Source organism: Ictalurus punctatus, chromosome 7, assembly GCF_001660625.3.
Source record: "Ictalurus punctatus breed USDA103 chromosome 7, Coco_2.0, whole genome shotgun sequence".
Taxonomy (NCBI): domain Eukaryota; kingdom Metazoa; phylum Chordata; class Actinopteri; order Siluriformes; family Ictaluridae; genus Ictalurus; species Ictalurus punctatus.
In genome coordinates, this window is record NC_030422.2 from 21,890,473 (window position 1) to 21,907,115 (window position 16,643).

Consider the following 16,643-nt stretch of genomic DNA (forward strand, 5'->3'; position numbering starts at 1 on the left):
CGAACAGACCCTACTGACCTGTCATTTATTATATTACAGACTTTCCATCAATTTCATCAAAAAGTATGTATTTAAGGTGTGTACTTTCTCAAAGAGTTCAACAAACATTACATAAGGCAATTAATCCAAAAGAGTTAACAAAATGCATAGTTTAACATAAGAATTGCTAATTTACATCCTCGGGAAATTAGAATCAATAAACTAAAGAGGCCTAATAAATTTAATTGACTACCTGCAGAACACGAATGTGAATATGGATACCTTTGCTCACATATTAATTGTCATGTTTTGAACACAGAATCCAACTCTAACATGCAAGCACAAATAGAAAGCAGCTCCAGGTCTGTGATTTTCCCATGGAATTGTGAGTTTGTAGATTGGTTTTATATAAATCATCTGGTTGGGGATTATAGGCCTATTGTCATATTACAGCAAACCAGCGACTCAGTTTCCCAGAATGCACCAACAACTACAGACATCTCCAAAGAGGACTACACTTCACAATGTAACACACAGACACATCACCTTCTCATAAGGACTAATGACACACACCTGTTCCTGATCACAATAATCACACCACACTATAATAGAGACTGTTCAGGCACTAAGCTTTTGTGAAGTATATGCATAGTTGCCTTGTCTCTGTTGTTACCAAGCCTTATAGTCCAGTTATTCTGGTGTTTTGACTTTGCTTACGTTTACAACTTTGTCTCTTTGCCCTGCCCTGCCCTGCCCTGCCCTGTTTGTGCTCTTTGCCTGATCACCTGGCCTCTGCATGTTTATGATTATTGTATTCTGCCTTATCCTTTAGACTTGTTTTTGGATTAAAATAGCTAACCTGCACTTACTTCCATCTCAGCCTCGATTACATGACAGATTTGTCAAAAAGTCAAACCACTAGAATAAACAGACACGATATAAGGCAACTGAGCGTATACTTCACAAAAGCCTAGTGCCTGAACAGTCTCTATAATAGTGTGGTGTGACGATTGTGATCAGGAACAGGTGTGTGTGATTAGTCCTTATGAGAAGGTGATGTGTCTGTGTTACATTGGGAAGTGTAGTCCTTTTTGGCCATGTTTGTAGTTGTTGGTGCATTCTGGGAAATGGAGTCACTGGTTTGCTGTGCTATGACACCTATCTTCAAGTCGAATTGGTAAGATTATTTTTGAATGCAACCACTAGGCTACATGCATGGGTTACTTTAATTAAGCTATAAATAAAATAACAGTACGTCATTGGGGGCACAGTGGTTAGTGTTGTCTACTCACATTTCTGTGCATGTTCTCCCTATGTATGTGTGGATTAAATTGCCCATGGGTGTGAATGATTATGAAACTGTGGTACCCAGTAATGGACTGGGGTCACATCAATGGTGTATACCCACCTCATTCCCATTGATCCAGGAATAGACACCAGATTCACCTGGATACAACCCTGACAAGATAAATATATTACTGAATAAGAATGAACCAACAATAAAACATCAGGTGAAATGATCAAAGCTAAACTTTATGGCCAAAAGTTTGTGGACACCTGACCATAGGTCAGGGTGTGTTGTTTAATCCTGAGCACAAGTTACAGTTTGTGTGCCTTCATATGTGTCTGTGTAGGTTTCCCTCAGGTCCAGTGTCCTCCCAATATGTGCCAGTAGGTGGACTAGCTCTGGTGTGTGTGTGTGTGTGTGTATGTGTGTGTGTGTGTGTGTGTGTGTGTGTGTGTGTGAGAGAGAGAGAGAGAGAGAGAGAGAGAGAGAGAGAGAGAGAGAGAGAGAGAGAGAGATGTCCATGCAGGAATGTTCTTAAATGGTATTAAAAAGATACTTCAACAAATAAAGTAATGCATACAGATTTCTTGTCGTTGTTGGGTTTTTTTTGTATATCTCATACTAAATAGTTTTAGATCTTCAAACCAAATACAATATAAAGAAAGGCAACTTGAATAAAACACATAATACAGTTTTTATTTTTATTTTTTTTATTATTGACACAAACAAACAAACAAAAAGGTATCCGTTATCTGTACGTAGGCCAGGTTACAGTGGCTTAGTGGTTGCCTTGCATCTCCGGGATTTGGGGTTCAAATCCTGCCTTCATCCTGTGTTGCATGTTCTCTCGGTGCTACGGGGGTTTCCTCTGGATACTCCGGTTTCCTCCCCCAGTCCAAATACATGCATTGTAGGGTGATTGTCTATATTGTGAGTGTGTGTGGTTGTGCCCTGCGATGTGTTGGCACCCTGTCCATGTGCTATACCTGAAGTCCATGGTATAGGTCCTCGTGACTCAGTGGTATGTAAAATGGCTAGATGGATGGATTGATTTGACTAAAGCCTTCTCCAATCCTCCAGATGGCGGTGTGACGCTTTAATCGCAAACCGTAAGAGATATTGCAGTGCCTTCAACATCAATATAAACAACAGTTCCGCTGTGGAACAGCTGCGGAATAATATTTTCTCAACTGATTTGGCTCATTATAAACAGGTAAAAATTCATTTAATTACGCACAGAATCTGTGTGCGTAGTGTGTTGTTTCAAGCGTTGTTTAAGGCTCTATTTCTGTTCTGTTATTTAAGCTGCGTAACCAGTCAGATGAAGTAGTGTAAATGTGATCTATTGATCTGAATGGTTTCACACTGAGGTGTAGTCGCAGGTGTAGTTAGTGTACTGTGTGCACTGAGATACTGTATGTCTAGTGTAATACTGTGGAATAGGCGGGGCAGGGCACTTTGCTACACTGTGCTTTCAAAAGGAAATTGATACATCATCTTTTAGCTGAATAAATAAACAGTATTTACAGAACTTCCGTTCTCAGTGTTATGATTCGGGTGCAGTAATGTCGGATGTTGGTGTTTTTGTTTGTTTGTTTTTATTCACACCCTGCTCGCGCACTCATCTGGTTTGATGGCGTTTAGGGAGTGTCGTAGTTATGCGACTTCCCATCTACTAGTCTCCAAACAGCTCAGTACTGACAATAAACACACATTTTTATAATAGAAATCAAATAACTTGATGGTTTTAGCAGTAAAAGTAAAGAGACGAATGACAAAGGATGACATCAAGCTATTCTATATTGAGGGTTGTAGTGTTTGATGGTATTAGGACTTTGGGGTTTTTGTTTGGATTTTTTATTTCCACTGTATCCCGTTTTATATGTATGGTAGTTTTGAGAATACACATTGTCTTTAGAGCTATCCAGATATAGATTTATATTCAGGTACCAAATGAACGAGTGGCAAGAAGAAGAAAAGAAACCTTGAGAGGAACCAGACTCAACAGGGAACCTGTCCTCTTCTGGGTGACACCTGATGGTACAATTATAAATCATTAAAGTAGAACAGCATTACTGTGTTGAAATGATGTTCAGTATGCGCAGTGTAGTCTTTTTTAATTACAGAGTCAGCTCCTGGGGACAAGTCTACAGTATCCAACTGAGATTATTTGAGTTTTCTGGTGTCATGAGCTGGAGAGTGAAAGAACTGACACACTGTGGTAGTGTCATATATCACATTGGGGCACTAATGACCATGCTCTTTCACAGGAAAGGTTCCCACTTCAGAAAATGACATTTAAATTGAATATAAAACCTAAAATAATGCCTATGCTAGATGAATGTATTGTTATTCATTCATACTGTGGTATCTTTTAGCTTAAAATTTCAAAAAGTTGTATGTGTGAATATAGTGAAAAATTACTGATCAGATTAATTTTTTTTTTTTTGCCCAAATTGGAGAATTTATTTGTAAAATCCTAAAATGGCAAATCAAAAGGAGGTATATGCTAACAATTTCTTTAGAACAGTGGTCACCAACTCTTTTCCTGGAGATCTCTCTTCCTGAAGATGTTAGGTCCAGCCATAATCGTGCCCATCTGACCATCTAATCATTGCCTTAAGAAGTTCTTGATCAACTATAAAAGATGTGTTAGATTTTGGTTGGTGATGAGATGCTGGATAATCAAGAGTGTAAAACCCAAATATCAGTCTTGATTATCCTGCCTCTCATCACCAACCAAAATCTAACACATCTTTTATAGTTTTACACGTCTCTTGCTGGTGATAAAGGAGCTGATTCTGCACATTTATATTCTTGTACTACAATTCTAAGTCTCACACCTAGAGCCAGTTTTAGCATAGCCAGTCTGCCGACTTGCATGTTTTTAGACAGTGGGAGGAAATTCGGAACCTGTCAGAAACATACACGAACATGGGTAGAACAGGCACAGAAACTAATTGCCTGAGCTCAGTATCAAACCCATGACACTGGAGTTGTGAGACAACAATACTATCCACTGCTCAGTTGTGTTGCCAAATTATTACAATTCTCTGCTTTCTGTATATGATAAATAGTACTCATGTTAAACATCTTATCCAGTCCTAAATAGAGGTAGATCACAAGTAATATAATTTGATTACATATAGCTTTTGCAATATAAACAGACGGAATTTTTTTTTTTTTTTTTTTTTTTTTTTTTTTTTTTTTTTTATAAATTGTATGTTCACTTGGAAGTCAGAATATAATTTGATTAAATTTGGGCATGTGGTGATGCATTTGTATGTGAGGACAGTTTTTTGTGAGAATTTTTTTTTGCATGCAACGATACAAATTTGTCAGGTTTTGTGAAGAATAGGGTAGTATTACAGTACAAAAGCACTTCTCTGTTAAATTATACCTAGTTATGTTTGAAAATTCTCTTGGAGAGTGTTACTTAGATTGAGAATAAAAGAAAATGGTAAATGATTAAGCTCTGAAATTTCTTTTTTCATGCCCTCTAAAATGTTCATAACCCTAAAAGAAACCAATTTTTCATCACAAAGAAAGCCAAATCCTCACTCCAGGAAGGGTGGAAGTTGCCGTCTTTCCTGTGAAAGTACCCGTTGTAATATTTACCACTTGTTTTTTTTTATTTATTTTTTTTATCTCATGTTCTTTTTTGCTGAATTTGGGGGATCGGTGCAAAGAACATGCAAATAAGTCCTAAAACATTATATTTCCAGCAAGTGATCCAGCCTTCTCTTGCCTGTCCTCGATTGCTGATGTATTAAAAATGCTGAAGCCGTATACTGACACATGATGTGCATGAAGGCTGTGTTCAAATCGCACAGATCTTCTAAATAACAGTACATGAAACATGCTGTAATATGATGTTTGTAAACTGTGTGTGTGTTGCAGATGCCTGAAAATAAACTTTCGAATGTTGACTGATTGTTTTTAAGTTGGAAAGAACATTGGCCATATTTGTACACATAACCTGATCGTTTTGATTCGACTTTGTAGGTACACTGGAATATTCAGAGACCCTCTCGGACATGTCATATGTCTTCATCAATGACACGTCACAGACGAGCGTGCCATTACTTCAGGCTTGCATTGATGGAGACCTAGCGTTCGCCAGACGGCTCCTGGAGACAGGCTGTGATCCTAACATCCGTGACAACCGAGGTCGCACCGGCCTTCACCTAGCAGCAGCACGTGGCAATGTGGAGATCTGTCGCTTCCTGCACAAATTTGGCGCAGATCTGCTAGCCACCGATTATCAGGGAAACACGGCGCTGCATCTGTGTGGACATGTTGACACCATTCAGTTCCTTGTCTCCAATGGCCTCAAGATAGACATCTGGTAAGATGTTTAATGCTTGTCTCATTCATTATAAATATACTTAATAGTTCAGAGTTCTCTAAGCATTAATATATCACCAATGACGTGCTGGTTCTTTACATAATATTGAATCTATGCCATTTGTTTCCACTATAGAAGAGTTTATTCAGTAAAATTAGTTCGGGTTCCAGCACCAAAGTGTGGCTGGTCTGGAACCATGACCGCAAGTTCAGAAACTTGATTTAAAAACAAAAAGTAATGAGCTACTGCATCAGTGGTCCAAGGTGGAAGCAACTGTTTACAGCCATTTGTAGCTACCTAAATAAGACCTATGCTAAGAAAATGTCTTTGCACAACACACAGTATAAATAGCTGAAAAACCCTGAAAGCCTGCAGCTCTCATCTTGTATGCAGTCATTGCCTATAACAATGGCTTTGTGCTGTGTGAAGACTGTGAAAGATTTGACTTTAGATGATAAAATGTTGTCTCAAAATCAGAACTGTGTGTAAACTCATGCCTAGTTATTATTTTTTATACCACGTTGGCTTTGTTGGTTTTGGAACAGATGCACCATGAATGTAGGCTGTGCGTTGTTTGTGTTTGAGCAGTAATCATAATGGCTCGACTCCTCTGGTGCTGGCCAAGCGGCGAGGTGTGAATAAAGATGCCATTCGGCTGCTGGAGGGTCTGGAGGAGCAGGAGGTGAAGGGCTTCAATAGAGGCACTCATTCCAAACTAGAGACCATGCAGATGGCCGAGAGTGAGAGGTGAGCGGGAAGAGACTCCAGCTGGCACCACTTTCAATTGGCATGGGGCATTTTATGGAGCCAGCAGCCTTTGTTTGATTAAAAACAATCTCCCCCAGACTGGTATATTTATGTACACGCGGTAGGTTATGTGATAAGAATATGTACTTAAAGAACCCAGTAAATGGCTTTAGAGCTGTGTTTTGATTTCGTATTTTGGGCTATTTCTTTTTGAAACAGGAAGTCAGTGAGTGTTCTTAGGATATTTTAATGGTCTGGTTTTATTTCTTTTTGTTTGAGGTTTTTCCTATTATTAAAATATTATACGGAGAGAAAAAAGTTGTCTGTTGATCTTCAGTATTTTTTTTTATGCCTTATACCTGTATTGTCTTGTCATGTATGTGTATTGTTTGTTGATTCTTAGTGCAATGGAGAGCCACTCACTGCTGAACCCCAACCTGCAGAACAGTGAGGGTGTACTGTCCAGTTTTCGCTCCACCTGGCAGGAGTTTGTGGAGGATCTAGGTTTCTGGAGGGTTCTCCTGCTGTTAGTGATCATCGCCCTGCTCTCTCTGGGCATTGCTTACTATGTGAGTGGGGTACTTCCCTTCTCTGCCAGCCAGCTGGAGCTGGTCCACTGAAAACCACAAATGCACTCGGTTTCAAATCTAGTCCAAGAAAAGCTGTGTTTATACGATTTATCAAATTTCTTCATATGAATTAGCTCATAAGTTACTCTTCTCTGGATAATGCTGTGTGGAACTAAAATTAAGGCACGCATAGCTTGACAGGCTACTGTTTTTAAGAGAGTCTTAAAAGTATTTAAAGCATGTGGGGGGAAGTCTTTGAGACAGGAATTGTTTTGATTATGGTGTGTTGTGAACAGTGTTTAAAAATCTTACAGAATGAAGCTGTACTTTGAATTAATGTACATTTTTAATTTCTTTATGATTTCTTAGAAATTCATGACAAGCTTCAGGAGAGTACATTTGGCTTTGCTTTCCAGAGTATAGATTGAGCTGTTTTTCACCAGAATCAGCCAAGTTATATATGAGGCAGGAGAAGTTGTGTAAATTTAATGCTTTTGACTCAGTGCAATTTATTTAATTTATTATGATGTTAATTCTCTAGTTTGTCTTTCAAGCCATGCGTGCTTTATTACTTTTTCTAATGTGTTGACACATGTAGATGATCAGAATGTAGTTAGGACAGTACAAATAGGTTTTTACTTTTAATATTTCATCTTGTCATTAACTTGGACTTGATACCTGTTACTGGCTTGACCACTTTCTGTTGTATGTCAGTATGTTGTGATTGTTATATGAAACTTTGTAACCAATTATTGAACCATTGTTCAACTTTCTTGTCCGTGTGTAAAATGTGGAACATGCGTGATCTATGAAAAAGGGCAAGGAAAATACTAATCATTGATATTTTATGGCTTAAGGGCACTTAAGATCACAGGTGGCTACTTTTTAAAAAATGGTTGTAAATTAGTGCAGCATGTTGTTGTAGGATGCTGTCATTTCCATTGTGTCTGTGCAAGTGTCTCATTTTTTTTCCCCTCATTTGAAATGTTTTTTTTCCCAATCATCCCGAATAACTCTGCATCAATTTTCAGTAATGTCTACCACAAACCTCAATATTTTAAGAACGCAAAACCAAATGTGGCATCTTTCCCATATACTGTTGATTATAATGACGATGACGACGATAAGTATTATTATTATTATTATTATTATTATTATTATTATTATTATTAATAATAATAATAATAATAATAATAATAATATTACTGTATTGCTACAGCAGCAGGTGACCAAGTTTAAATTGAATGATGTTTAATTGAAGGCTCTTTACAGTTGTTTTGGACGTTGCTTATTGTTTACTTATCCTTTTGGATATTTTGTAAATATTTCAAATGTGTTTTAACAGCACTCACTGTTATTTACTGTTGGAAGCTTTTGTTTCCTGATGATGAACTATTAAATTACAAATAATATGCATTTGGTTACTTCTGTTTCGCTACAACACTAAACACTATTTTCAAATGCAAATGTTCTTTCTTACAGTACGTCTGAACAAGTGATATGTTGTTCGCGAACGAGTCATCTCTTTTAGATGAACGTTGAGAGTTGACTCGCATATTTGAGCTGCCTATACTGTATGTGCATATATATGCATCAGGTATGTTAGGGGAGTTGCTTATAGGTATAAATTATCTTCTAAATGGAGCACAGACACAGTAGGAATAATAACACGGACTCAGGGATGCTTATTTTATGCACATTTACTGTGCCTTGCTGATTTTGAAATAGACTTTATTAAAACAAAGGTATTTTGTTCATATGGTAGGTGAAGTAGGATTTCCTGAAACAATTTCAGCCATACTTAGGCAAAGAAGAACAATCACTGGTCAAAATTTTGCAAACATTGACTGATTAATATAAAATATATACAGGTGCATCTATAAAAAAAAATGAGAATATCATGGAAAAGTTCTTTTTTTCCTGTAATCTAATTCAAAAAGTGGAACTTTCATGTATACTACATTCATTACACATAAAGTGAAATATTTCAACCCATTTTTGTTTTAATCTTGATAATTACAGTTTACAGCTCATGAAAATCCAGTATCTCCAAATATTAGAATAAACAATTTATAATACAGAAATGTCTTGATGACCTGAGAAGAGCTCCAATCAGCTAATTAATTCAAAACACATGCAAAGGTTTCCTGAGCCTTTAATCTCTCAGTCTGGTTCAGTACACACAACCACAATCATGGGGAAGATGAAAGTAAATGTTGCAGTTTATTTGGAAATCAAGGTTCCAGAGTCTGGAGGAAGAGTGGAGAGGCACAGAAGTTCCTTGAAGTCCAGTGTGGAGTTTAAACAATCAGTGATGATTTGAGGTGCCATGTCATCTGCTGGTGTTGTTCCACTGTGTTTTCTCCAGTTGAGAGTCAATGCAGCGTCTACCAGGAGATTTTAGAGCACTTCATGCTTCCATCTGCTGACAAGCATTATGGAGATACTGATTTCCTTTTCCAGCAGGACTTGGCACCTGCCCACAGTGCCACAACTACTAGTAACTGGTTTGCTGACCGTGGTATTACTGTGCTTGATTGGCCAGCCGACTCACCTGACCTGAACCCCATAGAGAATCTATGAGAGACACCAGCCCCAGCAATACAGACGAGCTGAAGGCCGTTATCAAGCCTAACAAAAAAAGGGGGTTGAAATATTTCACTTTATGTGTAATAAATCTAGTATATGTGAAAATTCCACTTTTGATGCAAATTAGAAGGATTTTTTTCCCCCCAGAATATGCACCTGTGTATCTATTGAGTCGTTTGGGAATCGAAAGAGTCGGCTCTTATTAGTGAGCTGAGCCAAATGATTACGTGAAAGCGTGAGACCGAACGTCACTAGTCCAAACTTTTAACTTAGATTTGCCCATAATGCTATTGTACCGGAAACGGAAGTGGACATTCAAAACAAACCTGCTGGCTAACAACCCAAAGAATATTTATCGGAGATTGTTGTATCATTCTTGTTTACTATAAACCATGGTGTCATAGTGAAGGTTGGAGATTATTCTTATTATTATTTTATCATGAATCTAAGAGGACTGTTCCAGGATTTTAATCCCAGGTGAGATGAAATGCTAGGTTATGGACTGAAGCAACCGGCAAGCTAATGATTCACATGCAAAGTTGTTTGATGTAACATCGCTAGCTGAGCGTTTTACTATATATCTACAGCAGGACCTAATGTTAAAGGCCTCTTCTGTCTGCACAGTTTACACTCTTTGTAATGCACTGTATGTCAATTAGGGAGAAATTTGCGATTCAGTTGTTAGAGTTGATACCTTTTAACCTCCTAATATTCGCAGTGTAGTTGTTTGTAATGTTGATCTAACCATACTGCCTCTCTTTTTGTCATAGCAAATTCCTCATATATGCCTCCCTTTTGCTGTTCTCCATCTTGCTGGCGCTAAAGCTGGATGGAGTTATCCAATGGAGTTACTGGGCGGTGTTCACACCCATCTGGCTTTGGAAACTCCTGGTTGTCATCGGCGCCTCGGTTGGGACTGGTGTGTGGGCTTCTAACCCGCGCTATAGGTGTGTTACAAACACAAGACTTATAGTCAGTTATTGCAAATTTAAGAATTTCACCATTTCCTTCAACTCCACTCCGTTCACCCAAAGCTCACTCTGTAACCGTTCTGCACATGGACATGAACATATACAGTGCAAAGGAAAGAATAGAGGGATGAGAAGAAGAGTACTTTTTCCACAGACCTGTTTTCAAATCAGGAAAACTAGCAATGCCACTGATTGGTATTGATCTGTAGCATTACCTACATGTGCAAAGGCTTAATTGGGTCAAAAGGTTTCTCACACACACACACGCAGTTTCATAATTGTAAAATATATGAGCAAACAAAACTCACAGCCAAACATGTATTGCTTTGTTTTTAGTTAGTTATGCATCTAATATAGCCGGAAATAAGGAGAAATTGAAATAATCCTGACTACAGTACAGTGGTACAGCTGATGATACTAGTGGACTACATGATGTACATTACAATGTGACAATTGGGAGAATAGCAATTTTTTTTTCTCCAGAGAATCACAAATTACAGGAGGACCTACCAAGCAAAATGACTACCTATAAGCCAAAGTGAAGTGACCAGTTGGAGTTTCGGTTTTCAGGCCCTTTAAATTCCTCAGGTCTCTCCACACAGAATTTCTCTCTCATTTTCCTTCTGGCTTTCCCAGTCTTTTCCCAAAGAGCATCTCTTTAAATGAGAGCTTGAAGGATGTAAAGACAGTTTAGCTGAAGTGTTCTTTAAATAAATACACATACTTATATTAAAAGAAAATAATTACAGGTGAAAGGCATTATGGCTTATTGGTTGGCACATTTACCAAACACCTGCAAGGTCGGGGTTTGAGTCCCGCCTCCACCCTGTGCGCGAGTTTGCATGTTCTTCTCGTGTTTCAGGGGTTTCCTCCCCAAGTCCAAAGATGTGCATTGTAGGATGATTTTCATTCCCAAGTTGTCTATAGTGTGTGAATGTGTGGGTTAGCACCCCATCTAGGGTACCCAGAGTTCCCTTGGATAGGCTCCAGGCTGCTTCCCGGCACTGTGTAGGATAAACGGTATGGAAAATGGATGGATGTAATTACAGGTGTATTCATTTAAGATGTGTTTTTCTTTATAGTTGCCTAAAATTAATTAATAAATTATAATAAGTTATACTTTTCTTTGTGTGTGTTTGTGTGTATGCGCACACCTGTACAGAGCGGAGGGTGAGACACATGTGGAATTCAAAGCCATGTTGATAGCAGTGACCATTCACATTCTGCTGCTGATGTTTGAAGTACTGGTGTGTGACAGAATCGAGAGGGGCTCCTACTTCTGGCTGCTCGTCTTCATGCCCCTCTTCTTTGCTTCGCCTCTGTCAGTGGCTGCTTGTGTCTGGGGGTTCCGCCATGACCGTGCACTGGAGGTCTGAAGTTATCACGCACATGCAAAGTCACAAATACAGTATTTACATTTAAATAAAATGATCACATCTATCTGTTAAGTAAGAAGTAAAACATGACAAGGAAAAATAATCAATGACTGGGTGCTGTGATCCCTTTTTAACTCCGACATTGGGTATTTTATAATTTTCCAGCATATCCTGGAGTGTTTTATTCATCTTATACCACAACAATTTGTAGAAATTATTTAATCAGTTAAAGAATGGCATGTCTTTTTAATATTGTGGAATGTTTGTGGGGGAAATTTACACTTAAATTATAGCCGCTACAGTCATTCCCTCAAAAGCCACTCTTTTTTTCCCCTTTCTTTTGATGTTAATAAAACAAAACTAAAAATGTAGCTTTTTACCAAGAAACCTCAAAGCCATCCATCCTGAAGACTTTCCCATGTCCGAGAAATTATAGCTTTATCTCTGATTGTTACAAAGCATTGACACTGGTGACTCCTTCCAAAAAAATATACTATTATTATTATTATTATTATTATTATTATTTAAATAAAAGTCTCGTCATATGAATGGCTATACTTAATATAAATTATACATAGGAACCCAGTTTTTTTTTTTTAATGTTTATTATTAGTATTATATTATGTAGAGCATCTTCTATACCAGTCCCTTTGAATTAGCATTTACTATTTAAACAATAACAATTAGATTCAATTGAGTCAAGCACTTTGATATAAGCCTGTGATATGTTTTGTGCCTGACACTAATGTCCAGAGCTCTTGTTATAGAAAATGAATCAACCAAACAGAATTAACAATCCAATGGTGCTGTGGAAATAAATGTATATATTCATATAGTCTGTTACTTTTCTCCATAGCACTGTTTATTTGCTCAGGGTACTAACAGTTTCTCATGACTGGTGTCTTTTAAGTGTAATTAAGTAAGAGTGAACCGAGACTCACATGTCACTCTTCATATTTTTTCCACTCAGTTGGAGATAATCTGCTCGGTCAACATTCTCCAGTTTATTTTCATTGCCTTGCGACTGGACAAAATAATCACCTGGGACTGGCTGGTAAGATTTTGACAAATATGTAAACAAAATTAATGACCAAGAAACTACTCAAATATGCTACCATTTCTGTCAATTACCATCCTGATTGAAAATACTCAGATTTATAAACATCCATGAAGTTGCTTTGTCATATTCTTAGTGATTTATATTACAGAAGCCAAACCTGACAATATATACCACAACCATGATTTTGTTGATGAAACATTAGCTGTTAGTTAACTGGTTTGTTAAGCAAGCAGATTTTGTGGCTGTAGGTTTTCAGGTACCTGTCTGTCTGCATGTTGATGTCGATAAGTTCAAAGCCACAGAGCTTATTTCGTGATATCAGTAACTGAGTACCATTAACCACACCAGTGAAAACATTCCCTTAGCTCAGGAATACATGAAGCAGTCTACATGAGCAGTGGAGTGGATGTTCAAATGTTAATTTTATTACAAAAAGGATGACCTTTATGAAAACCATGAACAGGAATTTGTAAGAGGCATTATTCTTGTTCTTTTTGATCATAGTAATAACTATTGAATAATACTTCTGTTGTCTTCTATGTAGGTAGTGTGTGTGCCACTGTGGATCCTCATGTCTTTCCTGTGTCTGGTCGTGCTCTACTACATAATTTGGTCCATGCTCTTCCTGCGCTCTGTAGACATCATCGCAGAGCAGCGTCGTACTTACGTCACCATGGCTGTGAGCTGGATAACCATTGTGGTGCCACTCCTAATCTTCGAGGTGCCTAATATTCTGCTGACTCTATAAATCTTCCGAGATAGAGCAGTACTTGGCAGGTCTTGAATGGAAAATATTGATTCTGTCAGTGCTGAAAATCAAACTAGCATGATTGTCCATCATGGCCTACATTGAAAAGCTAATCTGTGTTTGTTCTCTCCTTCAGATCTTGCTTGTTCATAAACTGGATGGACATAACAAATTGAGTTATGTCTCTCTCTTTGTGCCTTTATGGGTCTCGTTGGTCACGCTCATGGCCAGCACTTTTGGGCAGAAAGGCGGGAATCACTGTGAGTAGTTATTTATAGCGTTACTCTCTTAAGCGATTGTATAGAAGTACGTTTTCACTGAACCATGTGGCACAGCACTCCAGCTAACCCGAATCCATGATTATCCATATCCTCACTTTTTTCATCCCATAATACTACCCATGGGTGTTGGAGAGGCTTTATTTGGAGATGGTGGTGGTGACTAGTGATGTACTAGTACTCTACATTTTTCTCCAAAAAAAAGTTGATACATTTTATGTTTTTAATTTGTGTGTATAGAACATGAGACATGGTGAGTTTATTTTTAATGGCAGTACATGCAGCCAAACACAAGAGTGCAATCTTTTTTGAAAATACAGAGAAGCCAACTTAACTTAACGACTGCGTGCACCCAAAAACAGATGAGTGTGCCAATACTTTAATCCTTAATGAAAATTATGATTTATCAGACAATGTTAAAATATAAAAGAAAGACTCATGGATCTCATTTCCTGTGGCTGAATCTCAGAAGGTATTCCACTGTTCATGTATGATGTACAACTCTGTACATTATAGAAAAATGACTATAGTTAAGTGTGGGGGTATTTGTATATGTATTTGGGTTCTGCAAATACACTCACAGAGCACTTTATTAGGAACAATGTACCACCTGTAAGTTGCTCTGGATAAGGGTGTCTGTCAAATGCCATTAATGTAAATGTAATATTAGTACAAAGGGCCTTACTTGGCTCTCAAAATGGCCTCAGTTCTTTGTGGCGTGGATTTCACGATATGTTGGAAACATTCCTTTGAGCTTCTGGTTCATGTTGACATGATTTTACAGTTACACTTTCATGCTGCAAATCTCTCATTCTACCACATCCCAAATGTGTTCTATTGGATTCAGATCCAGTGACTGGGAAGGCCACTGAAGAACACTGAAACCGGTTTGAGACAACCTTTGCTTTGTGACATGGTCATTATGGACATGGACATTATCATGCCGGATGTAGCCATTAGAAGATTGGTAAATCGGCAACAATACTCAAATAGTCTGTGTCATTCAAGTGATGATTGATTGGTATTAACGGGTGTTAATTGCTATTAACTATCTGATCTTGGCTGACCGAAGTGGAACCCGATGTGCCTTTCTGTCATCAAGAAGGCATTTCCTTCTGCAGAACTGCTGCTCACTGGATGTTTTTTCTTTATTGCACCATTCTGAGTAAACTCTATAGACTGTTGTGCATGAAAATCTGAGGAGATCAGCAGTTAGAGAAAGACCAGCCCGTCTGGCACCAACAATCATGCCACGATCAAAATTGCCGAGATCACATTTTCTCCCATTCTGATATGAACATTACCCAAAACTGCTGTCCTGTATTTGCATGATTTTATGTATTGCACTGCTGCACATGATTGGCTGATTAGATAATTGCATGAATGAATAGGTGTACAGGTGTTACTAATAAAGTATTCAGTGAGTGTAGTTATAACATGCAGAGTCACGGCAAGTTTCATGGTGCAATGGAAATGTGCTTTAAGTTGTACTTAAGCTGAGTAATGTTTTATTTTTGCCATTCTGGCCACAAGATAAATGCTATGAATATGACAACACTGCACTGAATTTCTCAGCTCTAACTCCCACTTCTACATGATTACACAGGGTGGTTTGGCATCCGCAAAGACTTCTGCCATTTCCTTCTGGAGCTTTTCCCTCTCCTACGAGAGTACGGCAACATCTCCTACAACCTGCAGCATGATGACTCTGACACCTTCGAGGAGACACGTGCTGTCCCTGAACCTTTGAAAGTTGCCCCCATGTTCTTCCACAAAGGAGTAGAGATCATGCCATTCCCTGGGAAATACTTTGACCCTCCCCCTAAACTGTCGATAGACATACCTGATTAAAGGTAACTGCAGACTTTTCAAGAACTGTACAGAAGTTCCAGGAGGAGGCCAGGAACCAATACTTGCTTTGTTACTTGTCTTTTTTTGGTTTTGGTTTTGCTGTTATAATTCAGGTATTTTTGATATGTCAAAGATAAAGTGTGAAATAAGGAAGAGCTGGTATCATTATTGGAGCTATTGACCTGAAGATGGCGATTCAAATGCATAGTGTAGAAATTTAGAATAGTTTATAGTGAATTGTAGTGAATATTCCATAAAGCACTTTTATTTTGTCCAAAATATAATTCTCAGGCGATTTTAACATATAAAACTGCTAAATCCAGCTCCCCAGTCTACCTCCAGCACAGGTCTGCTGGTTGAGAGCCTAAAGCTTGTATTGTTTTTTATTGTCTATATTCCTTTAGTGGCATGTCTGTATTCAGCATATTTTTTTAAAGAAATGTTTGATGAGATTTTATACACTGAATTACACTGCCTTTAGAATTACAGTGAACTTATTGTGAGGTCTGAGATTTACACATCTACTACTGTTCCCTAACTGGTGAGAATTTGTTTATATATAATCAAGTCCTTGTTTGTTTCCCACATTTTTTAGGTAATTAAAGCTAGCTGTAATGTTAAAATGAGGCTAATGGAGACAAATTGACAGTATTTCATGTAGCTGACAATCATTCATGCAGCAGCAGTGAAAGCACTGATATCTATGACTGATATTGGTCTCTGTTTTCATTTGTCTTGAGCATATCTACAGCACCTCTGGGAAGCAGCCCCTTTAGACAAACTATTTTTCAACACTGACTGGTGACTTAAAAAAAAATCAAACCACAAGAAGTACAAGA

General features: G+C 38.0%; 2 protein-coding genes across 2 annotated transcripts; both read left to right on the forward strand.

The window, feature by feature from the left end:
• Positions 1 to 2,351: 2,351 nt before the first annotated feature.
• ankrd46b (ankyrin repeat domain 46b) lies at positions 2,352 to 8,347 on the forward strand. Its single transcript, XM_017471494.3, has 4 exons — positions 2,352 to 2,480; positions 5,273 to 5,615; positions 6,204 to 6,362; positions 6,766 to 8,347. Exons 2-4 carry the CDS (start codon positions 5,305 to 5,307, stop codon positions 6,980 to 6,982), a joined length of 687 nt encoding a protein of 228 aa, XP_017326983.1. The 5' UTR covers positions 2,352 to 2,480; positions 5,273 to 5,304; the 3' UTR covers positions 6,983 to 8,347.
• A 1,475-nt stretch (positions 8,348 to 9,822) lies between these two features.
• t185a (transmembrane protein 185a) lies at positions 9,823 to 15,954 on the forward strand. The gene is given in 7 exon segments (NM_001201177.1): positions 9,823 to 9,997; positions 10,291 to 10,467; positions 11,654 to 11,861; positions 12,838 to 12,921; positions 13,472 to 13,648; positions 13,812 to 13,935; positions 15,560 to 15,954. Coding segments are annotated over 7 exon segments (1,053 nt in total). The 5' UTR covers positions 9,823 to 9,959; the 3' UTR covers positions 15,805 to 15,954.
• The last annotated feature ends 689 nt before the right edge of the window (positions 15,955 to 16,643 follow it).